Consider the following 26,603-nt stretch of genomic DNA (forward strand, 5'->3'; position numbering starts at 1 on the left):
GGTAGGATAAGATATGTATCAGGTTACTAGGCATCAGGATATATAAACAGAGTAGTAGCAGCATAGATGATTTTTATTTAACTTGGCAAGTCAGTTTAGAACAGTTTAGAATTCTTATTTACAATGACGTCCTACCCTGGCCAAACCCTAACAACGCTGGGCCAATTGTGTGCAGCCCTATGGGACTCCCAATCACGGCCGGTTGTGATACAGCCTGGAATCAAACCAGGCTCCGTAGTGACACCTCTAGCACTGAGATGCAGTGCCTTAGACCGCTGCACCACTTGGGAGCCTTGATTGTTTGTGTGTCTAGAGTCCGTATGAATGTGGGTGTTGGTGTCAGTGTGTGTGTAGAGTTCACAGGATGCTTCTCAGTGGAGGACCATCCTCAGTGAATTCCATAAAATAAAATTTGTAAAATATATAAAAAGTTTACCTTTTTAGATAAAACTGTACTAAATATAATTACTTCACCAAATAATTGATTAAAACACTTTTGCGAAGGTCTACAGTAGCTTCAACAGCACTCTGTAGGGTGCCAGAGGGAAACCTAGTCAGTTGTACAACTGAATGCATTTAACCCAGCCCCTCTGAATCAGAGCGGTGCAGAGGGCTGCAATAATCAACATCCACGGCACCCGGGGAATAGTGGGTTGACTGCCTTGCCCAGGACGACAGATTTTTTTTTTTTACCTTGTCAGCTCTGGGATTCGATCCAGAAACTTTTCAGTTACTGGCCCAACACTCTAACCACTAGGCTACCTACCAGTTCACTTCTGTCTTCCTCTGGGTACACTGACTTCAATACAAAACCTAGGACGCTCATGGTTCTCACCCCCTTCAATAGACTTACACAGTAATTATGACAACCTCAGGAGGACGTCCTCCAACCTATCAGAGCCATTGCAGCATGAACTGACATGTTGTCCAACCAATCAAAGGATCAGAGAACTAATCTAGTATTTAAAGCATAAGCTACAGCTAGCTAGTACTGTAGTTCATAAAATGTGGTGAGTAGTTGACTCAAAGAGAAAGACTGTAGTTAAACAGTTTTTAACACGTTAATTTTATCCAAAATTAAAGAAGTAACTTTCAGTTACACAACGTTACTTAGCTAGCAAATTAGGCTAGCTAGTTTAGACTACTGGAACACCCTGCTCAAACAGAGGTGCTATGTTAGGGATGCTAGCTAATAGAAATAAGACCATGCTCATGAAAATAAATAAATAAATCCTATCATAAACGGCACTGACCGCCACTGGAAGAGCATGCATATAGTGAGTGTGCATAGTAGAGTCGATGCAAAAAACAAAGGTTGATGCAGGTCGTCCGAGTAACCTTTTTATTAGCTAATTCGAAATCTAAAGGCTTGGGGATAGAAGCTGTTCAGGAGCCTTATGGTGTCAGACTAGCTCAGGTACCGCTGGCCATTTGGAGGCAGAGAGGAACAGTCTATGGCTTGGGTGGCTGAAGTCTAACAATTTTCCAGGCCTTCCTTTCACACGGCATGATATAAAGGTCCTGGATAGCAGGGAACTCGGCCCCAGTCATGTACTGGGCTGTCCACACCCCCCCTCTGTAGCGCTATGAGATCGAGGGTGGTGCAGTTGCTGTACCAAGCAGTGATGCAGCCAGTCAAGATGCTCTCAATTGTGTAGCTGTAGAACTTTTTGAGTATTTGAGTGCTTATGACAAATCTTTTCATCCTCCTATCGCACCTTCCATTTCATGTAATCCACGATCAGCTCCTTGGTTTTACTGACTTCGAGGAAGAAGTTGTCTTGCAGCCTGGTCTCAGAGCATTTCGTATTATTCTATACGTAAATCTGAGACACTCAATTTAGTATGATACTGTATGTTACATTTTGTATGGTATGTATTAATTTGTGGATGTCCATCGCCCATTTTGAATTATGTTACAAATTACAATTTGTACGTTACAATTTGCAAAACATACCATAAGCTTTTCAAATTCGTAACATATTGTGGCTAATGTTAGCTAGGCTAGGGGTTAGGGTTATGTTTTGGAGTTAGGTTCAAGGGTTAAGGTTAGGGGAAGGGTTAGCTAACATGCTAAGTAGTTTCAAAGTAGCTAAAAAGTAGTAAGTATTTTAAAAGTTGCAAATTAGCTAAACTTGTCTGTGATGAGATTTGAACTTGCAACCCTCGGGTTCCTAGACATTCATGTTAAATGCCTACCTATCCACCCAGACCAACCACCCCACTTTAGTTGTTGCCTTAAGTCACCATCTGTCTTATTTAAACACACCAAACATTACATACACTATACCCAAAAGTATGTGGTACACCTCTTCAAATTAGTGGATTCGGCAATGTCAGCCACACCTAACAACAGGTGTATAAAATTGAGCACACAGCCATGCAATCACCATAGACAAACATTGTCAGTAGAATGGCCTTACTCAACGTGGCACTGTTATGGGATGCCAACTTTCTAACAAGTCAGTTTGTCAAATTTCTGTCCTGCTAGAGCTGCCCCGGTCAACTATAAGTGCTGTTATTGTGAAGTGGAAACGTCTAGGAGCAACAACAGCTCGGCGCGTGACAGTCCACACAAGCTCACAGAACGGGACTGAGTGCTGAAGTGCATAAAGATAATCTGTCCTCGATTGCAACATTCACTACCGAGTTCCAAACTGACTCTCGGCAGCAACGTAAGCACAAGAACTCTTAATTGGAAGCTTCATGAAATGGGTTTCCATGGCCAAGCAGCCTATGCGTCGGATGCAGTGAAGTAAAGCTCGCTGCCATTGGACTCTGGAGCAGTGGAAACGCATTCTCTGGAGTGATGAATCACGCTTCACCATCTGGCAGTCCGACGGACAAATCTGGATTTGGCGGATGCCAGGAGAACGCTACCCGCCACATTGCATAGTGGCAACTGTAAAGTTTGGTGGAGCAGGAATTAATGGTCTGGGGCTGTTTTACATGGTTTGGGCTAGGCCTCATAGATCCAGTGAAGGGTAATCTTAACGCTACAGCATACATTGACATTCTACATGATTCTGTGCTTCCAACTTTGTGGCAAAAGCTTTGGGAAGGCCCTTTCCAGTTTCAGCATGACAATGCCCCCGTGTACAAAGCAAGGCCCATACAGAGATGGTTTGTCGAGATCAGTGTGGAAGAACTTGACTGGTCTGCACAGAGCCCTGACCTCAAACCCATTGAACACCTCTGGAATTAATTGGAACGCCGACTGCAAGCCAGGCCTAATCGCCCAACATCAGTGCCCGACCCCACGCATGCTCTTGTGGCTAAATGGAAGCAAGTCCCCGCAGCAATGTTCCAACATCTAGTGGAAAGCCTTCCCAGAAGAGTGGAAGCTGTTATAGCAGCAAAGGGGGACCAACTACATATTAATGCCCATGATAATGAAATAAGATGTTCGACGAGCAGGTGTCCACATACTTTTGGTCATGTAGTGTGTCATACTAATTTGAGTATCTCGGATTTATGTTTACAAAATTACATCCAGCCTATGAGACTAGGCTGTGTCCTAGCACCACACTTTCAGGTCACTGACTTCCTCCCTTTAGGCTGTCTCATCAGAACTGGTGATCAGGCCTACCACCGTAATGTCATCAGGAAACTTGATGATGGTGTTGGAGTCATGCGTGGCCATGCAGTCGTGGGTTAACAGGGAGTACAGGAGTGGACTAAGCACACCCCCCCCGTGTTGAGGGTTAACATGGCGGAGGTGATGTTGCTTACCTTCACCACCTGTGGTCAGCCTGTCAGGAAGTCCAGGACCCAGTTGTAGAAGGAGGCATTTCGTCCTAGGGTCCCCAGCTTGGTGACAAGCTTGGAGGGGACTATAGTGTTAAACGCTGAGCTGTTGTCATTGAATACATTCTCATACAGTATTCCTCCTATCTATGTAGGTGAGGGCAGTGTGGAGTGCAATTGAGATTGCGTCGTCTATGGATCTGTTGGGTGCGGTATGCAAATTGTAATAGGTCTAGAGTGTCTGGGATGATGGAGTTGGTGTGCCATAAACAGCCTTTCAAAGTAGTAGACTTGGTTCAAATCCTAGCCATCCTAGTAAACACATTGCAGTGTACATGTCTGTCTGTCATCTAAAATAATTATTTGAAATATTCCGTTAATTAAAAGGTGGATGCCAGCGCTGGGGGTCTTCTCCCTTTGCTCTCTCTGAACTCTATAATGACATTGTGTTAATGCACTCCTTAAAATGAGAACCTGCAGCTGTCAGGGTCTTGCGATGGGTGTAGAGATGACCAGGTTTTCATCACATCCCTACCTCTGGTACTCTAAAGAAAAAGGTCACTGTTTTCCTTCTAAGACTGGACAGACTTGGACATCAACTGCAGTGGAAGCGTGTGGCTTTGTCTTTCACCCATTCTTTTGGGGACCAGCTGTGCTCAGAGTGCGAGCGCCGAGCCCAGTGATACTGCTGCTATAAATATGCGTCATTGAGTGTGAGTAAGTGGCAGCTGTGCAGTGGACCAAGGACACACTGTCTTGGCACTCCCTGGACGAGTCACTCCAAACAAGGGAACCCCAGCATGAACTGAAAACCAGTGATATGTTTTATGTTTACAACTGTCTAACTAATTCGCTCCTTCATATATTCAACTTCTTAATGTAACTTATGTATTGTCGGGGAACTTGAATGTAACCAAGTCAATTATGTGAACAAATAAACTGAGGGAAAAAAATCATTTTATCACCATGTTAAAACAGAGAGCCTTTCCACAATGTGTTTGTGAGTTCATTGTTACTGTCTCTCCATGAGAGCAATGTGATGGTGATTTGTCTGCGAGTGAAAAGAATCTCTATGCCGCAGATGAGTGTCTTGATAAGAGAATCGAGACTGGATGTTTGTACCAAGCTGTTTGTTGCTGGGAGTGTGTGTGTGCCCTTTTCAAGTTTGACCACCTGTCTTTTGTTAAGAAATAAATAAATAAACACGGGCCACACCAGCTGTCCCTGGCAGTCCGTTCAGAGGTCAAGGGCTCCCACCGCTGGCCTTGTGAGGTGGTGGACACTTACAACTTTCATCGCAACTTCCCCCAAGTCTGCCTCTAAACTGGGGAATAAATAAAAGAGTATTGTAGAGGTCAAAAACCATCTAAATTTACCAGGAAAGTTTTCACTATTCTATCATTTAACTCAAGGGTACACATCACAGCCCTGACATCCACAGTTATTCCTTATCACATGGCCCATACTTTCCATTCTCCGGTTTGGTTCATGTAGATAGAAATCTGTACGTGATGGCCTAGTGCAGAAGTGACATCCAGATCGTGACGTGAAATCCCTGAGAACTGAAGTAATGTTTACAGTGTGAGGGCCCTTATTTACTGGGAGGTACTGTACAGGAGGCCGTTCAGGGTGTTTATGAATGATCTTCGGAGGACCTTATTTTCTTTGTGCTGTGGATGGCTGGCCAGCACCGCAGTTTCGTCTGTCTGTGCATAAAGTAGGTGCAGACAATGGGAGCAGCTGAGCTACTACCCACGCACACAATAGTGGTGGGATGAGGCCAAGGTTGGGGCAGTAGTTCGGGGGTGGGATGGGGGCTGAGTGGATGCTGCCTTGTCAGAGCACCACAGAATGGGTGTGCTGGGTGGGGGAGGATGGTGGGAACTCCCAATTCATCCCTATTGGTAATGCATAGCAGAGCAGCTGGATTTCTTTAGATGTGCAGTGGGGGAATAATTAAGACCCCTCTGCAAAGAAAATGACCAGTGAATTGGAATGGAGATCCCCAATTACTCATGGATCTTTTTGTTTGTTTGCTCATGTATGTAAATGAATCCAGCATTTTAAGTTTAAGTTTACTTTCATTAAAAGGAAATGGAAGGTGATTAATATAAGGATAAATAACAATTGAAAGTATTCATAGGTATTTTCTCTGCGGACTATTGTCAGTAACTCTGGAATAATGACATGCCACCGCTAAAGATCCTGTCCTTGGATGCAGCTTATGGGTTCAATGGGAAAGAGACTAAGACCCACAGTATTATCACATTGTGTTGTCAGTACACAGTCCTCTCACTACCCCCACACTGATCGGGTGTTGCTTGTGAGCAGGCAACAATGAAGACTCTCCTTGACAATATCTAAAAGGTCGGTACTGGAAAAATCAAGTAGGTATTACTACTTCAATTTCCCATGACAATAATTATACAGATTTATGGAGGGAAATCCTGTCTCTGTTTAGTTTGACTGTCAGTAAAGAACAAAACACAGGATTGAAGAACTAAATAGAAGTGGCCAGAGCTGTGCACATGGACAATGTTGAGGAAACACAAGAAAGAAATCCACAAGAGTCACAGAAAAGGGTTCTGTTTAATCTATGCATAATTTTAATAAAAGACCTAACTCAAGATTGTCACATCTCCACAGCACACACACAAGAACACTCGGAAAGCGCAAACAAAACGCACACAAAAACAAACAAATAAATTGCAGAGTTCTACAATGTAAATTCTGCATAAGATTGTCCCCTAATCTATAAACCACTAACACAGAAGCAATTGATTACTAAAATATACCTTTCTTATTAAAAAATTATATTACATTCTAATGGCACTTCTAAAAATTCTATTAAAAAGATTTCCATTGACATTTAGTAGCATCGTTCATTTTACAAATCAAAATTGAGACAGTCAAATGTTGCACAAGAAACAATTCAATAAATATTTCTCATGAATATACACAATTTCACAGTCTTAACCTGCCAAAGACAAAATTCCAGTATTAAATGTAACCTAATACTCAGTTTTAGACCATAAAATCCTATAGCATGAATTAGGAAAACGTAACCCCACGATCAGGAGCACCGGCATGAGTTTTCAAACATAAATTAAATCTATATCTCAGTGTTTCACATTAAACATGACATCATATGTAACACAATTACGTTCATTCCTAAACATGGACTTGGCTTAGAGCCAAACAAAACAAATAACTGTGTTCAGTTTGCTTAACATTACATTGAATTCCAGATTAAAAACTTTTACAAAGATTTCAATGAATTTAACAGTAGTGAACTCCAATTCTGAAACTCATCTCTAAAAGGAGGAAGAAACAATGGGCTTTGTTGACATTTTGATACCATGAATTTTTTTAAATAATAATTAACAGAAGTTTGTATGGTCATCACAGCAGTCTGTGGCAAACTTAGTGTACAAAAAAGGGCAACTCCAGGTGCAACACTTATGTCTGCAAGGCACATTTTGTGATGATCCTGGAGATATAAATAATGACTGAGAACCAGCAAGATGATTTTACATAGTTTTCTAACCCTGCACAGCTGCATGTGTACATGAGAAAAACAATAAATCATTGTTTCAACGGCATCATGTAAAAAAAAAATCCTTTCAAAAGAGTGAGAAAAAAATACACGAATGAATCGACATTCCTGTCTTTTGATTGAAATATCACTCATTGTTAACACTACATGACATTTCTGAAAACACACAGCTTCATGAAATATTGGGAAACTCATTCCAGTGGGTGGATGATGAAACAGGTATAACTGGATGTTAATAAATACTACCTACCTACTTTTCCTATTATGAAAATCAGATTAATCAGTGTTGCAATACCTCAAATCAAACAGGTTCTTGAAATACCAACAATTAAAGAGAGATTGTGTTGATAAAGATGCTATGGAGTCGCTGTGGTATCCTCTCCACATAAAAGAACAAGTAAGCACTTATCTAATGCATGCTGGGAATTGAGGGCTGTTCTTTGATGCCTCCAGACAATGCACCTGTTTACTGTCTCCCAGATCTCCCATTGCTAAATGCATTTCTCACATTCCAATGGCTCCATTCAATACGAAAAGTGCAAAGAGAGACTTATGCAGCCTTTTTCCCCACAGCGAAAGCAGAGATGAAAAATTATCCCTTGAGAACTACCTGGGACAGGAGAACAATGCTCGTATTGTAGGAATTCTATAGATATTCTATACCATAATCAGTGTGTTTGGGCTTGTGAATAACTGCTTCCTCTGCTGGAACAGCAGTCATAGCAATATTATTCCCTTTTCTGATATGTAGTGAAGAGATGGCCTATGAGACCTTAAATATGAAAAGGAAACCAAATTCACTGGAGTGAGACAGGAAAAAGGAAGCCCAAATCAATGGGGGGAGGGAAGACATGAACTCTTCCCTAAGAGATTGAAGCCTTCATAAGACACCTTGCTTTCTCAACTCTACATGTGTTCTTGTAATAAAGAGAAACGACACTGATAAATAGAATATATATTTACATTAAATATACAAATAGTAAGAAATAGCAGCCTAGACAATATCAGTGTTGAAACTATATGCATGCTCAAAACAAGTGCTTCGCTACGGTTGGTGAGACAAATCTTGAATACTTAAAGATTTCTGTGTAAGATACATTAACAGACCAATTCATTACAGTAACAGGATTTGCAGAAAGTAATAAAAACAGCCCCAATGCCAAGGAAAGACATCAAAAGTCTTTCAAGCTTAGAGAAATTAGCTCATCTTAACAGATCACACCTAAAGTAAACCCTGAACCAAGTTAAACTAATAAATAATTCTGATCAAGTCTTCTCAGGACAGATTAAACAAATTTCTTGGACTTTTAGTGCTACTCACCTTGTAGGAATCCATATGTATATCATCAAAATGAACCCAACTATAATGAAATCCTTCCAACACATAACAGGCTCATAAAGTACATATTCTGTCCAAGGACTCTGTCAAGCTAAGTTTCACCAAAGGTTTCACTCAAACATTATCAGTAGTACTTCAACATTAACAGAAAAATAGACAGGACAGTATAAGAGTAAATGCAAGGGGCAAAATAAACTGATGAAGTTCTGATGAACGAACAGCGTGGCGACAAGATATCCACAGTACACCATCTCCTCAGAGAAGCACGGAGGCACACAGAGTATATATTTACCACCTCACCCACTCTCTGCCCTGTCTATCAGGGCATGTCTCCAGCATTATTACATGGACAGCAATAGAATATTCACATGAGGTTACCCTTTCTTTTACAGTGCTGAAATACAGAAAATTAACCCAGAAATTGAACTTACTAAATAGAAGTCAACTGTTAATCAATAAAAGCTTGATTTATGGCACATTTATTACATTTTTCTAAGTACACTGGTTAGTCAACTGGCATACTATCACAGAGTGACCAAGTTATTTCCTGGTATTAATGCACTGTAAACGGAAAGTGCTAACCACGTTTTTGAAGGCCAACAGATTAGTTGTATTGATGGCAAGAGGTCCCATGCTTGCCTGAGAACAACAGGAGTGTCAAGAATTTCAGTAGGCACCAGTGATACAGGCATTCTTTCACTTCATAGTGAAACTGTATGCATCATGCTAGAGTGTTATACAATTCACTTCTAATGTTCATTCAGCAGCCTGATTCTAAGCAAGCTGTGATGAACATTGAAAGGCCAGTGCAGCAAAATTAATTCCTTCAGGACAAGCTCCATTTTACTATGATATTAAAAACCCTTGCCACTCATCTTTCTTTTAGTCCTCTATTCTAGGTAACATTATTTATGTGGTCTGCTTCATTCCTACCATAAAGAAAATTTAAATACTAGCTATCCCCCCCAAAAAAAATCCAGTATTCCAACTTCAAATATTTTTTTCAGTGCCTTTTGATATTTGTTCCTATTAAGCAGGTAGACTAATAAATAAGATTGGATTTAAAAAAGAAAATATACTGCTACTCTTGGACGGTTTTTGTTTCTCCTTCCCCATGTGCACTAACTACTCAGACGTTGTTCATCCATTCAGGATATTGTGCTATAATTTCCTTGCACATAAGGTATGTACATAGAAATGTTTCTTTTAGCAGAATACTCTTCATCCAGCTCAGCAGTTTTGCAGTACCAATACAGAAATAGACAAGTGCAACTGATTTGTCCACCTTTAACATACAGAATATCCAGCTTGAGTTGAAAAGCATGTTAGTTTTGTGCAACTAAATCATATAGTCCAATGACAAAGCCCAACATCTTTCCAGTGAAATCCAGTTTTGTGCATTCTAAAGTTGCTACAATTTAACTTAAGAAATGCCACAGAGTAGAATTCCAAAAGGTTATGTTGTTATTCATTTGTAAATATGTATAACTAGAAAAGTATACGCAGTAGTACTCAGGGAGTGATAAAACGTTTGTCTTATTTCATGGCACTGGTGAGAGGGGTTTATCCAATGGCAAGGGTCTTGACAAGGCCACAGTGGAACTTCCGGATGTGGCGGTACAGGTCCCCAGATTGGGTGAAGCGCCGCTCACACCACTTGCAGGCATGAGGCTTCTCACGTGTGTGAACCACGGCATGCCGGCTCAAGTTATGAGAGTACTGGAAGCTCTTGCCGCACTGGCCACAGGTGTACGGCTTCTCGCCAGAGTGTGTGCGCTCATGCCGCTTCAGGGTGTACATGCAGGAGAAGGTCTTGCCACACTGTGAGCAGGTGGGAACAGAGCCGTCAGGGGAGAGCTTGGAGCGTGCCCCGTCCTTCTCGCGGAAGTGTGAGCTGAGGTGCAGTTGGAGCACATGGGAACTGGGGAACACTTTGCTGCAGAGTGGGCACACACACACCTGTTGCCCCGGGGGCAGGAGCATCCCACTGGAAGTGGAGATGTCCGAGGAAGCCAGGTCATCCTCCTCTTCACTGTCCCCCAGCAGCCTCCCCCTTCTCTCCTCGCCCTCTCTGCCTCTCGTGCCCTCCCTTCCCCCACAGCTCTCCCCCTCCTCCATCAGGTCTTCCTCCTGGGAGAGCAGGGCCGCCGTGGAGCCGTTGTTGCCTGGGAAGAGGGCAGTGAACCCTGTCACCACTGAGCTCCTGGCGCTATTCCCAAAGCGCTGGCTCTCCGGGCTCATCGGCTCACTGTCCTCCTGCTCTGACAGCAAGTCGTGTTCGTCTTTAACAAGTGGCTCAGTGCCCTGCTGCTGGCTGTCGAGGGCCAGCTGTCCTGAGACGTAGGAGGGGTGTAAGGGATCTCTGCTAGACAGTGGCTTGAAAGACAAATCCAGAGCGCAGTCCATGTCATCTGAAGCCCGGGACCTCTGGGACAACAATATTGTGGAACTACTGACATCAGCTTTTGTTTTTCCAGCTGTTTGGACGCAGGGCTCGGCCTCTGCTGACACATAATTGACATCTACAAGGTTCGGGGACCTGCCAGGGTGACCATTTGCCTTCTGCCTGCTCTGTGCAGACCTATCACAATCTGTGACAGCCAGCCTGACTTTGCTGTTGTCCATGTGAAACTCCTCTCCCGGGGGGGCTCTCTGGTGCTGCTGCTGTGTCTGTGTCTCTCGCCGGCCTGGCCCTGGCTGCTTGCTGTGCAGCTCGCTGTCTGAGGAGTTCTCCAGTGTTATCCCCTCGCTAACCTTCTCATCCAGGGTGGATAGTTCCTTATCTTTCAGCTTACTTTTGCACACTTTCACTATATCATACATGTGAAGGTAACTGGCCGCAGCCAGGACATCCTCCACTGGCAGAGTGTTGAATTCCAGCTTCCCCTCATACATAAATTCAAGGAGCAGACTGAAAGCCGGGGCTGTCACAATGTCACTGTTCAGATGCACAACGTCCCTTTTGTCTGGCTGGTCCCTGTAGAAGAGATGGAAGTACATGCTGCATGAGGCCAGCACGGCTCTGTGTGCTTTGAATCGCGCCTCCCCAACGAGAACAGTGCAGTCACAGAGGAAACCTTGGTGACGCTGCTGACTCAGGCACTGCAGCAACTGAAGGCTATGGTCTGGGAACTCCATTCTTCCTTCATAACCTGATGAAAAACAGGAAAAACTGGATATTGAATAAACGAAATGCAGCCATTTAGAGGGTGCCACAGAGAGTTAACAACTCATCTGGTGTTTGAAACAACTACAAACAAAAGTATACCAACCCCAAAGAAAATGTACAGGAAAAATAATAAAACTTGCAGAAAACGACAAAGTAGTCAATCACTGCAAAGCAAACATTGGCAATCAAAACGGAAGACTTCCACATATTGTTGTCAACAAAAAAAAGTTATAATCGGACTTAATTTCGCCATTACAATTTGGTAAATATCCTTTTCATATCGACTTCTTTACGCATCAATATGCCTACTAAATCAATGGAACATTTGTATATTATTCAGATTTCTTGATTACAACTTGCGGTGTCTGTTTATCAGTGTTATCCAGTAACTAAACGTCTCCTACCTTTCTCTCCAGTGACCAACAGCAGTCCGATTAGTTGATCATTAGTTTTTGCGCTTACCATGAAAATGCGGACAGGACGGACCGGGCACAGTCGCACACACGGACCTAAACTCTGTCTATTCGGCTGTTCGTAATCACTGAACAATCATGAGGAACCGTTCAATTGACCTAGAACGCAAAATAAACGAACAAACACTCAGGCTTGTGAATACCAGCACTCGCCCATCGGGCAAGGTTAAGAAAAAAGCTCGGGGGAGTGAGTAAACTGGTGCTCTGTTCGCTAAATACACTGCAAGCTGTGGAGTCAGCTACTCTGACATCACCGCAATGGAAACGCTACCTCCAGCTGTGCTCCCCTTACCATATGTTAGCCTACTCCGAATCGAGCTACGTACAAAAGAGAAACTTGTTTCAGAGGTTGCATCAGTCCCAGCACTAAAATATTAAACTTTTTCCGACATTTCGTCTATTATTCAAGTAACAAAAAAAAAACACTTGACAACAGTCAATGTGGTTAACTTTATAACAGCCGTTGTTCAATTTACGCACTGGTCAACCATACTTTATATACAAAAAAAACTTTATATTGGTGTAACAACATTTAAAGTAAATAAAATAGCAATAGACCAGACGAAAAGCACAAACATCAATGTCCATAGCATACTTTTAATTAGGCCTAACCTATAATAAACCCGACCATACAATAATTTGCTTAACGCACACTAGTTTGGCCTGTTTTAACGCAAGGAAAACTACAGGCAGGCAAGAACGCAGGAAGATAAGCCTACATGGTCGTAATGCATGGCATGAAGCCTTTAACAGCAAAGGAACTCAGCAACTGTCGCTGACCAAGCCAACTGAGCTGCACGGCGGTAGCGCAGTGTATTATAACTTTCGGTTTCAACATTTTTATTGTCAAAACGCAATACTTACAGATATTTGCCAAGTCACCGTGTTTTTCTAAATGTTCCGAGGTCCTTTCATGATGTTAGGCCAGATGTTCGCAGCTTCTCCTGTCGTTTCTTTAGCTCAGTTCGACCCAGGCAGGCAAGCTGCACTCAGTGCTGTGTGTCAAGCAGGTTGTTAATGGACCAGTCTCGCGATAACGCCGACCACAATACGTTCTGTACTACTGCATGAACTCGCACAGAGGCAGCAAGTAGCAATGTTCCTTGATAACACAATTTGACCTAAATCCATCTCCCTTTTCTGGAATATGTCCACCTGGAAATTGATTGACGCTTTGAAAGACTTATGTGCTTAATATGTGCCAACGTTTTTGAGAAATGTCTTTCTTGTCTTTAATGTAGGTCTATATGGAAGAGACAGTTATGCTCCGGTTCTATATATTTGAATCTGAGAAGGAGTCAGAACAATACATTTGATAGGCTATTCCAACAGATATGTATTTTATCTTGTTGGTACAATTTATATTGGATGGGGTGGAATTCCCTGGCCCCAATACATCTAACCATGAAGCTATTGCAACTTGCCATAACCCCAACTCTCTGTCACATCTATGAGAACATATACACATATGATCTTTTCTTTTGGACTGATAGAACCTGTTCAATGAACATGTTTATTTCTCAATGAGGAGTTGATCACAAGCAGTGCTGTAGTGGTAGAAGTGGGTATACTCTACTTTGGCAAAACATTTTCCAACGACCCACCCAGTGAAGGAAACGACCCGCCCGGTCATAGAAAAATTCTATGACAAACAGTGACACACACTCTGAATGACCTAAAATGATCAATCTCATATTGGTCTCTCTCAGTCAGGACAACCCAAGCTGTATTGTGTAAGTAGGCCCGCTATTGAAATAGATTAATGAGACTGTCAGCTGCATCAGAAATCCACAGGTTTCAGATTTTTCCAAACATTTTCTGCTTTTTAATAGAAAAACAACAAACTTGGGTGTCCTAAATCCATAACAATGCTTAAACCACATCAGGATACCACTTTTGAGGTCTGAGAAAAATCAAAGAAATGTCAAACAATTTGTGTAGTTACCCTTTAATTCAACTGTGCAGGCACCTAGCACTGTTGTTTGGTTAGTGATGTTTCTATAGCACACATGAAATGGTGTTTGGCCAAATCCCACCACAGTTACGTGGAGGCAAATATTTTATAAAGACACTCTCCTATGCACTCTCCTGTTCTCTGTAGATCTCCCCTCTTTCAACATTTCAAATGGATATTTCTATCTCTGTCCATGAAACCGCTCGCATGTGCAGTGAGCATTTTAGAATAGTGTTTTCTGACTAATTGCATTTTGGAACATTTGAGCGTAGGTCTATGGCTGTGTGCACGTTTCTGTGCTTAAAAGGTGAAGAAATAATAGTTAATCATAATTTTAAGCTAAATATTCTGATCTGAGACAAAACAAATGGTATCTCATAGTATCCCTTCAATGGGATACTATTTTCTAAATACATATGTTGAGGTAAAGAAGTTTCTCATTCGTTGAACACTTAAATTGCTGGAGTTTATAAAGTACAGTACAGATAGGGGCTTCAAGGTGCAGCTGCTCATCTTGTGTCCCCCTCCCTACCCACCCTGCAACTGCTTCAGTCATCTTTGCCCTATGTTCCAGCTGTTGTGTGTTTTGAAGGGCCATTTGCGGCTACTCTTTGCCCCTTGACACAGAGGGAAATGAGTAATGTGACGAGAAATGTCAGGAACTGGTCAGAAGAGGCCATGGTTAAAGATTCTTATCCAGTTCTGAGAAAAAACACTTTCTGGAGGTTAATTCCTCCTCTTTGCGATCATCAATGGCATTCTCACCCAGAACCACTCCTCACTCAGACAAAGACCCTGCATTCCTCTGCAGCCAGCTCAGCCAGGCACAGTTGAACCATATCACTCATTTGGACCAATGGACTCATCAGGGGGCTGGATGTAAATGACCACTGTTTACTTGAGGGATTATACATTTTAAGCATTCTGCCTAATTGTTACTATTTACTATTTGTGTCAAACAATTTGTTATACTAATAAAAAAGCAACTGTGGTTTTGTTTTGTTTTATCATGAATGGTATTGGTTGACACTGCAGAGTTAACTGTATGAAAATCATACTTTCTCTTGATCTCTTGAGACTTTCTCTTGATCTGAGCCTTTGCTTTGACATAGAAGCTGTACACTTCGATGCTCCTATATATCCTATATATCTTTTTACATTATCTCAAATATTGAATGCGGTATTCAGGTTTTTCCAAACCATATCATTTGGCACCAAACAGATTTGATGCTAAGCAAAGTATGTGAGTCAATAGCTATTCAGAAACATAAATAGCTTATGTCAGATCACAGGTACACTCTCTGCTTAGCTTTTTCTCTTTGTTTTTGAACAGATAGAAAGAGGAAAAGAGAGACAGGCCGTGAGGAAGCAGAATTTATGCTTGTCTGGTAGAGCAAACTAAAAATTGTCCTTTGACCTTATGAAAGATAGATCAGTAACATCTCATGGTAGGATACACCACTACACTACTCTCCACTAGTGCAAAGTTTCAATCCAGGGAGGACAAAGTCATCACTGAAAAACAACAACAGGAGGTTATTGGTTACAGTCGGTCAGCCCTGCTTCTATGAGGTTATTGCCTACAGATGGTCAGCCCTGTTTCAAATTGTGAAGATTTAATTTACAGTTCAAGTGACAATGAGGGGAAATGGCACAGAACTGGAGGGGGAGGCAGGGGTCAATAAATGCTTCATCAAAAGGAGAGGGTTGCCAGTAGCCCCATCCTCCTCCACCCGCCTGCCGTTGTGATATTACTCAATTATTACGCAACCTTTCAACAAGTCTCTGTCAAAACAAATGTGTTATTGGAGGCAGCACATTAATATGTCTAATGCTAAACATAGGACTGGTAGTATCATATGCGGCAATACATTAATATGAACCTTTGTTCATATAATAAGAAACACATGGTGCAAATACAATATACATTCTCATTGGATCAGAAGGTTATGATATTTGATCAGATAGGCTAACTGTTGGTTATAATTTTTGATTTAGTTATGATTAGTTAAATAAAGGTTAAATAAAAATAAATAAATGATCAGCTGATCAAATTGATGACAACACTGTCAAAGTGACAACAGGTGAAATTATGTGAAAATGAAGCAAAACAATATACGTTTTAGAATGGGATGCCTCTGATGTCTCAACCTATATACAAATATTTATTATCTCCAAATATAGAGGAAAAAAAGCATATATTCAGAATATTTTAGAGTACCCTATGTTAATGTTGGCCTATGCGAGGCTCTGTGTAGCCACTTCTGTGGATCGCTGACGGGAAACTCGGAGCTAGGACCTGGGGGATGCCACAGAAGCATTGTAGGCAGAACGTTTGGGAGGTGTAGTGGAAGAAAGGCGAGGAAAACGGAGTAAACGAGAGCACGTTTTGTCCAGATTATTGAAGGATTTAACAACTAAGTAAATCGACGAAACAGCTCATTATAATGCAACGGACACACTATTGAAATCCTGTCCAGGTAAATGCCTACATTTTGTTTCTCGTGTTGACTGTGAGGTCTACTGCTACTAGAGGGTAGGTCCCATTGTATTACATAGGATGCGGTTACTCTCACTCACGCTGCCCTGCTAGGCCCCATATCCAGTCTAAAATCGTTAAATGTGCGCCTAAATTGAAGTCCATTCGTGAAAACAGTTTATTCCCGGGTGTAGTTATTTTTTTACTGGTGAAGTTAAGTGTTCAAACTTTAACCTTAGTATAGGTTGTGCCTCAAACAATACTAAAATGGGTTATTTTAACATTGTAATTTATTGGGAGCTTTTTGAACTGGACTCTTATGCCAGTCTTTGCGACGGCCTACAAGGCAGGCCGGACATGTTTGTGACGTTTTCACTGCACTTTAATTTCATACAAGTCACCTACTACAGGAACTCTCAGTTTTCTAAATGAACTTTATGGACATTTTAAATGACTATCCAACGGTTCTTAAAAACAAACTTTGATGTTGTGTTTGTGCGGGTGGCCAGTGCAACACTGCAACTCAGTCATTCATTTCTCTGAACGTTCGTCAAGACAATTTATTTTGTTTTCTAATCTGCTCTTCTGTATGTCACACGAGATGACAGATTTTACTAGCTTCATTCCAAGTTCCACGATATTTTAAATTTGGATTATCTGAAGGTAGTCAGCCACGGTGTTGCATTGTTACAATGTTGCGATGCCTGAAACAGTACACTACTTGATACAAAGCACAGCAGCAGCTTGTGACATTGGTCTGAGGCTGGTAAAGTGATGTTGTTACTGTTTGACCCTGTCCTTCCTGGGAGATGCTGACACCCCCCCCCCCCCCGTTGACGCAAACGTGCCACCATTTGAATGCAGAATCTGTGGAATGCTGTTTGAAATCAGCCCTTACATAGTCAGGCTTATTGTGCCCAGTCTGAGGCCTGTATGCCACATGAGTTAAGAGAACAGCAGTGTGAAGGATCTGCACATTGCCTGGCCCTCAATGCACATCATATGACTGTCCTTTTCTCCCCAGTCTCTCTTTGTCACAGTCACATCACTGCTTCTGTCCATGTGGCTGCAAGCAAGTTGTTTACATTCTGAACTTCAAGCCCTCAAGTCAGCACCAACAGCATATAATGAGATTGGAATTCCATGTGCAGATACAAGATGCTGATGAAGTGTAACCAATTGTTAGATTTTTTTGCAGAGGAGACGGGTGAATGTTAGAGTTGCTGCCTTTCCGATTCAGAACATTTTGTTTATTGAACTACACTAAGTGAATTGGATTTACACCTGGTAATGGAATTACAGTAACGGAATTACATCATTGGTCCCTGATATGTACTACAAAGAAATGCATAATTATGGATATGAATGTCATTCTCCTAATGTTTCACAATTTTTGACATTACAGTGAAACAGAGCACATTAGAGTATAGTGTAGTAGAGTTCAGTAAAGTATGGTATATTGTAGTCTACACTACTGTACTATTTTTCTCTACTTTATTGTACTCTATTCTATTGTGCTCTTCCCACGGTACTGTATTGTCCTGTATACTTTACTGTGCTCTACTCACTACAGTATTGCGCTGTGCTACCCAAACTTGTGAAACATACGTCTGATGGGATCAAATTTGGTCCAGACCTGTCTCTTTCTGGACGTTAACATCAAGGCCTGGGTGGACTGACCAAATTTCTACTACTTTTCAATGCCCATTCACTATAAGATGCAAATAAACAAAGCCAAAGATGGCTGCGCACATTGCCAGAAAAATCTGAACTTACAGTGGGGCAAAAAAACGTATTTAGTCAGCCACCAGTTGTGCAAGTTCTCCCACTTAAAAAGATGAGAGGCCTGTAATTTTCATCATAGGTACACTTCAACTATGACAGACAAAATGAGAGAAAAAAAACCCAGAAAATCACATTGTAGGATTTTTAATTAATTAATTTGCAAATTATGGTGGAAAATAAGTATTTGGTCAATAACAAAAATTTATCTAAATACTTTGTTATATGCCCTTTGTTGGCAATGTCAGAGGTCAAACGTTTTCTGTAAGTCTTCATGAGGTTTTCACACACTGTTGCTTGTATTCTGGCCCATTCCTCCATGCATATCTCCTCTCGAGCAGTGATGTTTTGGGGCTGTTGCTGGGCAACACAGACTTTCAACTCCCTCCAAAGATTTTCTATGGGCTGAGATCTGGAGACTGGCTAGGCCACTCCAGGACCTTGAAATGCTTCTTACGAAGCCACTCCTTCGTTGCCCAGGTGGTGTGTTTGGGATCATTGTCATGCTGAAAGACCCAGCCACGTTTCATCTTCAATGCCCTTGCTGATGGAAGGAGGTTTTCACTCTAAATCTCACGATACATGGCCCCATTCATTCTTTCCTTTACACGGATCAGTCGTCCTGGTCCCTTTGCAGAAAAACAGCCCCAAAGCATGATGTTTCCACCCCCATGCTTCACAGTAGGTATGGTGTTCTTTGGATGCAACTCAGCATACTCTGTCCTCCAAACACGACGAGTTGAGTTTTTACCAAAAAGGCTTTGTTACTTTGGTCCCAGCTCTCTGCAGGTCATTCACTAGGTTCCCCCGTGTGGTTCAGGGATTTTTGCTCACCGTTCTTGTGATCATTTTGACCCCACGGGCTGAGATCTTGCGTGGAGCCCCAGATCTAGGGAGATTATCAATGGTCTTGTATGTCTTCCATTTCCTAATAATTGCTCCCACAGTTGATTTCTTCAAACCAAGCTGCTTACCTATTGCAGATGCAGTCTTCCCAGCCTGGTGCAGGTCTACAATTGTGTTTCTGGTGTCCTTTGACAGCTCTTTGGTCTTGACCATAGTGGAGTTTGGAGTGTGACTGTTTGAGGTTGTGGACAGGTGTCTTTTATACTGATAACAAGTTCAAACAGGTGCCATTAATACAGGTAACGAGTGGAGGATAGAGGAGCCTCTTAAATAAGTTACAGGTCTGTGAGAGCCAGAAATCTTGCTTGTTTGTAGGTGACCAAATACTTATTTTCCACCATAATTTGCAAATCAATTCATAAAAAATCCTACAATGTGATTTTCAGGATTTTTTTTCTCATTTTGTCTGTCATAGTTATGTACCTATGATGAAAATGACAGGCCTCTCATCTTTTTAAGTGGGAGAACTTGCACAATTGGTGGCTGACTAAATACTTTTTGCCCCACTGTAGTTTGGCCACTTTTCAGCATATCGCATATATTTGATTAACTTTGTTACAGTGTATACAAGACCCAGAGAACCTGACTTGACAAGTCATTTACTGTTTTTGACAAATCGCTAATTAAATGTTATCACCTCACAGATCATCATACAAATACAAGCCTACTGCCTAGCCTAACTGTAGCGCGAAAGCTGAACACTCATGAAACCATTTTAGGGGTGAAGGGGGTTCATTTCATTTGTGGGGGGATTTCAAGTCCAAGTCCAACAGGACAATAACCCAACACACCTCCAGGCTGTGTAAGGGCAATTTTACCAAGAAGGAGAGTGATGGAGTGCTGCATCAGATGACCTGGCCTCCACAATCACCCGACCTCAACCCAATTGAGATTGTATGGGATGAGTTGGACTGCAGTGTGAAGGAAAAGCTGCCAACAAGTGCTCAGCATATGTGGGAACTCATTCAAGACTGTTGGAAAAGCATTCCTCAGGAAGATGGTTGAGAGAATGCCAAGAGTGGGCAAAGCTGTCATCAATGCAAAGGGTGGCTACTTTGAAGAATATAAAATATATTTTGATTTGTTGAACACTTTTTTTTGGTTACTACGTGATTACGTATGTGTTATTTCATAGCTTTGATGTCTTCGCTAGTATTCCCAAATGTAGAAAATAGTTTTAAAAAATAAAGAAAAACCCTGAAATGAGTAGGTGTATCAACTTTTGACTGGTGTTTTATACATTTTATTATGGGGAGTTTGTATTGTTTGAGAGTTGAAGCATATCTGAAATGTACATCTGGGTTCACTGGCTGCTGATGTTTTAGGTTTGACAAATGTCTTAGTTATTTTCTGATGTTTTAATGTTCGTTGTCAAACAATTGTATTTATTTTAGTCATGCTTTTTCTTACTGCCCTTTTGGAAGATGATGTTAACAGCCATCTTAACATAATTTGTGTTACTTGCAAATTGATAAATACATTTGAGTGATTTGTCATTTAATTCTGCCAATTTGAGCGCTGGAATGAAATTTCCCCGCTCTCTGGAGCCCATCTGTATTTTTGATTCAGTTTATACTAGAGGTCGACCGGTTATGATTTTTCAACACCGATACCGATTATTGGAGGACCAAAAAAGCCGATACAGATTAATCAGACTATTTTGTTTTTGTAATAATGACAATTACAACAATACTGAATTAACACTTATTTATCTTAATATAAAACAGCAATAAAATCAATTTAGCCTCAAACAAATAATGAAACATGTTAAATTTGGTTTAAATAATGCAAAAACAAAGTGTTGGAGAAGAAAGTAATATGTGCCATGTAAAAAAGCTAACATGTTTAAGTTCCTTGCTCAGAACATGAGAACATATGAAAGTTGGTGGTTTTTAGGTTGTAGTTAATATAGTATTTATAGGACCTTTTAACATGTTCTTATAGGCACTATAGAATTGCCAGTGTAACAGTATAGCTTCCGTCCCCCTCCTCGCCCCTACCTGGGCTCGAACCAGGAACACATCGACAATAGCCACACTCGAAGCATCGTTACCCATCACTCCACAAAAGCCGCGGCCCTTGCAGCGCAAGTAGAATAACTACTCCAAATCTAAAAGCGAGTGACGTTTGAAACAGTATTAGCGCACACCCAGCTAACTAGCCAGCCATTTCACATTGGTTACACCAGCCATTAGGCTGATAGGCTTGAAGTCATAAACAGCGCTGTGCTTGCGAAGAGCTGCTGGCAAAACGCACGAAAGTGCTGTTTGAATGAATGATTACGGGCCTGCTGCTGCTCAGTCAGACTGCTCTATCAAATCAGACTTAATTATAACATAATAACACACAGAACTACGAGCCTTTGGTCATAAATATGATTGAATCCGGAAACTATCATTTAGAAAACAAAACGTTTATTTCAGTGAAATACGGAACCGTTTGGTATTTTATCTAACGGGTGGCATCCCTAAGTCTAAATATTCTTGTTACATTGCACAAACTTCAATATATGTCATAATTACGTAAAATTCTTGCAAATTAGTTCACAATGAGCCAGGCAGCCTAAACTGTTGCATATACCCAGACTCTGCGTGCAATGAACGCAAGAGAAATTACACAATTTCACCTGGTATATATTGCCTGCTAAACTGGATTAGTAGTTATAACTAGTGATTATGATTGATTGTTTTTTTATAAGATAAGTTTAATGCTAGCTAAGCAACACACAGCAGCACATTTCCCTGCACCTGGAAATGGCTGTTTTCCGCTTGAAGGACATTAAAGAATTCCTCATAGTGATTCTGCTGGAGTAGTGTAAATGGCAAAGCGATACAGTTGCCGACAAATATATTGGCACATTTGAACTTTTCTTTAATAATTCTGAAAAAAAATCTAAAATAAGTTTTGTTCTCATCTTGTTGTTGGAGTGTCAAAATTGCAGAAGCAATTTTATTTTTGTAAACTTAAGTTTACAATTTTTATTTGGGAAAATAAGGGCAAATGGCAAGGACAAAACTAGTGGCTCCCTGGAGCTAGTACTGGTTGCACAGGCTTTTTTGGTCATTCTGTTATCAATTTGGTAACACAATTATGAGATTTGCTCACTAACCAAATTTATATCAGTAAAATCAAAATAACTAACTGGTAGGTCTACCATTGCTTGTTACTTCAGCAAACTTTCATTATTCTCCCTCCTCATGAGGGAAAGAAATTTGTTTTTTTGGTAACGGAATAACAAGCCACAATTTCTCCAACAGTAAATATAAGTGTTGATAGTTGCCAGGGGTCTTAACGTCAACATTGTGTTTTGATGTCTTAAGACTTTTCCTGGTAGATATTTTCTAAGACACCTTTTCCATCGGTTAACCTCTCTAGGGTATGTGGGATGCTGGCGTCCCACCAGGCCAACCTGTGAGATTACAGAGCGCCAAATACAGAAATACTCATTGTATAAATACAGAAATATTCATTATATAAATTCAGAAAAGATACAACTATTTTACATAGGTTTAAAGATGAACTTCTTGTGAATCCAACCATGTGTAAGATTTTAAAAATGCTTTACGGCGAAAGCATACCGTACGATTATTTGAGAACATAGCCCAGCAGACAAATCATTACAAACAGTAACCAGCCAAGTAGAAGAGTTACACAAGTCAAAAAATAGAGCTAAAATGAATCACTTACCTTTGATGATCTTCATATGTTTACAGAAGACATTCATTTATTCAATAAATGTTCCTTTTGTTCGATAAAGTCTCTCTTTATATCCGAAAACCTCAGTTTTGTTCGCGTGCTTTCTTCAGTAATCCACAGGCTCAAACGCATTCACAACAGGCAGACAAACAATTTAGATTTTTTTCTGTAAAGTTCATAGAAACATGTCAAACGGTGTTTATATTCAATCCTCAGGTTGTTTTTAGCCTAAATAATCAATAATATTTAAACCGGACAATAATGTCGTTAACAAGAAAGGCACTCTCTCAGGTCGCGCGCATGAAAAAGCTCTGTGACACAGCAGGGTCCACTCATTGACTGGTCTTACTCCCTAATTTTTCAGAATACAAGCCTGAAACCATTTCGAAAGACTGACATCTAGTGGAATGCATAGGAACTGCAATTTGAGTCTTAAGTCAATGGAAACTAATGGCATTGAATAGAAAACTACAACAACAACAAATCCTACTTCCTGAATTAATTCTTCTCAGGTTTTTGCCTGCCAAATCAGTTCTGTTATACTCACAGACATTATTTTAAGTTTTGGAAACTAGAGTGTTTTCTATCCAAATCTATTAATTATATGCATATCCTATCTTCTGGGCCTGAGTAGAAGGCAGTTTAATTTGGGTGCGCTTTTCATCCAAAAATCCAAATGCTGTCCCCTACCCGAGAGAAGTTAATACAGAAATCAAAGCCTTTACCTTTGCCTAATATTTAAGATGGGTAAATGTTAGAAATGTGTATCTACAGTGCATTCGGAAAGTCTTCAGGCCCTTTCCCTTTTTATACATTTTGTTAGATTACAGCCTTATTCTAAAATGTAAAAAATTATTCTCATCAATCTACATACAATACCTCATAATGACAAAGCGAAAACAGGTTTTTAGAAATGTTTCCACATTTTCTTAACTTAAAACAGGTTTCTTATTTAGACTCTTTGCTATGAGACTTGAAATTGAGCTCAAGTGCATTCTGTTTCCATTATCATCCTTGATGTTTCTACAACTCGGTTGGAGTCCACTTGTGGTAAATTCAATTGATTGGACATGATTTGGAAAGGCACACACCTGTCTATATATGGTCCCACAGTTGACATTGGATGTGAGAGCAAACACCAAGCCATGAGGTCGAAGGAATTGTCCGTAGAGCTCTGAGACAGGATTGTGTTGAGGCAAAGATCTGGGGAATGGTAGAAAAAACATTCTGCAGCATTGAAGGACCCCAAGAACACAGTTGCTTCCATCATTCTTAAATGGAAGAAGTTTGGAACACCAAGACTCCTCCCAGAGCTGCCCGCCAGGGCAAACTGAGCAATCGGGGGAGAAGGGCTTTGATCAGGGAGGTGACCAAGAACCTGATGGTCACTCTGACAGAGTTCCAGAGTTTGTCTGTGGAGTTGGGAGAACCTTCCAGAAGGACAACCATCTCTGCAGCACTCCACCAATCAAGCCATTATGGTAGTGGCCAGATGGAACCCCCCCCCCCCCCTCTGTAAAAGGAACTTGACGGCCTGCTTGGAGTTTGCCAAAATGCACCTAAAGTACTCTCAGACCATGAGAGATAAGATTCTCTGGTCTGATAAAACCAAGATTGAACTCTTTGGCCTGAATGCAAAGCGTCACGTCTGGAGGAATCATAGCACCATCATGACGGTGAAGCATGGTGGTGGCAGCGTCATGCATTAGGGATGTTTTTCAGCGGCAGGGACTGGGAGACTCGTCAGGATCGAGAGAAAGATAAACGGAGTAAAGTACAGAGAGATCCTTGATTAAAAAAACTGCCCCAGAGTGCTCAGGTCTTTGGCGAAGGTTCACCTTCCAACAAGACAACAACCCAAGCACACAGCCAAGACAACGCAGTAGTGGCTTCGGGACAAGTCTCTGAATGTACTTGAGTAGCCCAACCACAGCACGGACTTGAACCCGATCGAACATCTCTGGAGAGACCTGAAATAGCTATGCAGCGATGCTCCCCATCCAACCTGACCGAGCTTGAGAGGATCTGCAGAGAAGAATGGGAGAATCTCCCCAAATACAGGTGTGCCAAGCTTGTAGCGTCATACCCAAGAAGACTCGAGGCTGTAATCGCTGCCAAACGTGCTTCAACAAAGAGTAAAGTGTCTGCATACTTATGTAAATGTAATTTCTGATTATTATTATTTTTTTACACATTTGCACACATTCCTAAAAACCTGTTTTTGCTTTGTAATTATGGGGTATAGTGTGTAGATTTAGGGTGGAAAAAAATATATAAATATTTTTAGAATAAGGCTGTAATGTAACAAAATGTGGAAGAAGTCAAGGGGTCTGAATACTTTCCAAATGCACTGTATACCTTAATTTCCCAAAACTCGTAGCTTTCATTTTACACCCAATTTGATATGCTTCTGTGAACCTCAGATGTTGTTGCTCATTGGGTCCTTTTCAATGGAAAGGCCCTACTGTTCTAGTGTTTCCCCATATTAAAGGCGTATGTTATGGTTTTCTGGGTTGCTGTGCTTTTGGTTGGATAGGTTTCTCAATTTCTTTCCTAGGTTTTTGGACGCTACAGCAAACCCTTTCTCATTGTAAATGTTCTTAGGTTTTCTCCTTGAATCTTTTTCAATTTGATATGTTAAGCTGTTATGTCAAATATACTGTTCAGGCTTTCTTACTGTTAAGTGTATACCTTCACTATTGCAGGGAAACATTTTGTCTGGGAAATTTTTGGGGACATTTTCTTGGATTGGATATCATCCTTCCATCTATAGCATCCAGTTGATTGGGCTTTGATGCCTCATGGTTGAGTATTGCTCTGTTCAAGTAGGCTGTGATTTTGCTGTGATCGGATAGGGGTGTCAGTGGACCGACTGTGAACCCCCTGAGAGATTCTGGGTTGAGGTCTGATAAAGTAGACTGTAGTACTGCTGCCAAGGGATGAGCTGTAGGTGTACCTAGTACTACCATAGGAGTCCCCTCAAAGAATAGCTTTCACTATGTACATAGCCAGTGTGCGACAGCTGCAGGAGTTGTGACCAATTCTGGGGGTTAGGTTGTTGTAGTTGTGTCTAGGGGGAGTATGGGGAATGGAATGCTGTACCTTTCAGGTAGGTGTTTGTCCCCCCTGTGTGCTGAGGGTGTCAGTTTTTCTTATCCAGTTCTGGCTTTTAGTTCACCACAGACTAGTACAAGGTCCCTGGGCCCGGAAATGGTTGCGCTCCCCCCCTAGAATGGAGAAATGGATTCATTGAAGTATGGGGATTCTATAGGTAGCAAACAGGAGGATATTTTTCCCTGTTGAGATCATTTCCTTATTTATTTCTAGCCAGATGTAAAATGCTCCTGTTTTTGATTTAATTTAAGTGTGTTAGGTCTCTCTCTCTTTTTGGCTCTCTCTGGCTCTGTGTGTGGCTTCCCTGCTGCATGACACTGATTTGCATTGAATGGGGTGGCCCCTGGAGCGATAGCCAGAATGATGAATGATTGAAAGGCAAGCAGGC

At 41.2% G+C, this 26,603-nt stretch overlaps 2 protein-coding genes across 2 annotated transcripts in view; one reads left to right on the top strand and one right to left on the bottom strand.

The window, feature by feature from the left end:
- Positions 1–6,330: 6,330 nt before the first annotated feature.
- LOC135525925 (zinc finger and BTB domain-containing protein 18.2-like) lies at positions 6,331–13,280 on the bottom strand. The gene is made up of 2 exons (XM_064953899.1): positions 13,149–13,280; positions 6,331–11,794 (listed from the first exon to the last, which is right to left on the bottom strand). The coding sequence occupies exon 2, from the start codon at positions 11,778–11,780 to the stop codon at positions 10,206–10,208; it is 1,575 nt and encodes a 524-aa protein (XP_064809971.1). The 5' UTR covers positions 11,781–11,794; positions 13,149–13,280; the 3' UTR covers positions 6,331–10,205.
- Positions 13,281–16,569: 3,289 nt separating this feature from the next.
- The window catches only part of LOC135525926 (RAC-alpha serine/threonine-protein kinase-like), a 47,736-nt gene continuing 37,702 nt past the window's right edge, over positions 16,570–26,603 (top strand). The window contains exon 1 of the mRNA XM_064953900.1: positions 16,570–16,718. The gene's annotated coding sequence lies outside the window, so the exon portion shown is untranslated. The remainder of the gene's footprint in view (positions 16,719–26,603) is intronic.

Source organism: Oncorhynchus masou, chromosome 32 (assembly GCF_036934945.1).
Source record: "Oncorhynchus masou masou isolate Uvic2021 chromosome 32, UVic_Omas_1.1, whole genome shotgun sequence".
NCBI classification, from domain to species: Eukaryota; Metazoa; Chordata; class Actinopteri; order Salmoniformes; family Salmonidae; genus Oncorhynchus; species Oncorhynchus masou.

Coding starts and splice junctions, on each gene's coding strand:
- LOC135525925 (XM_064953899.1), bottom strand. CDS start 11,780: ATGGAGTTCCCAGACCATAGCCTTCAGTTGCTGCAGTGCCTGAGTCAG.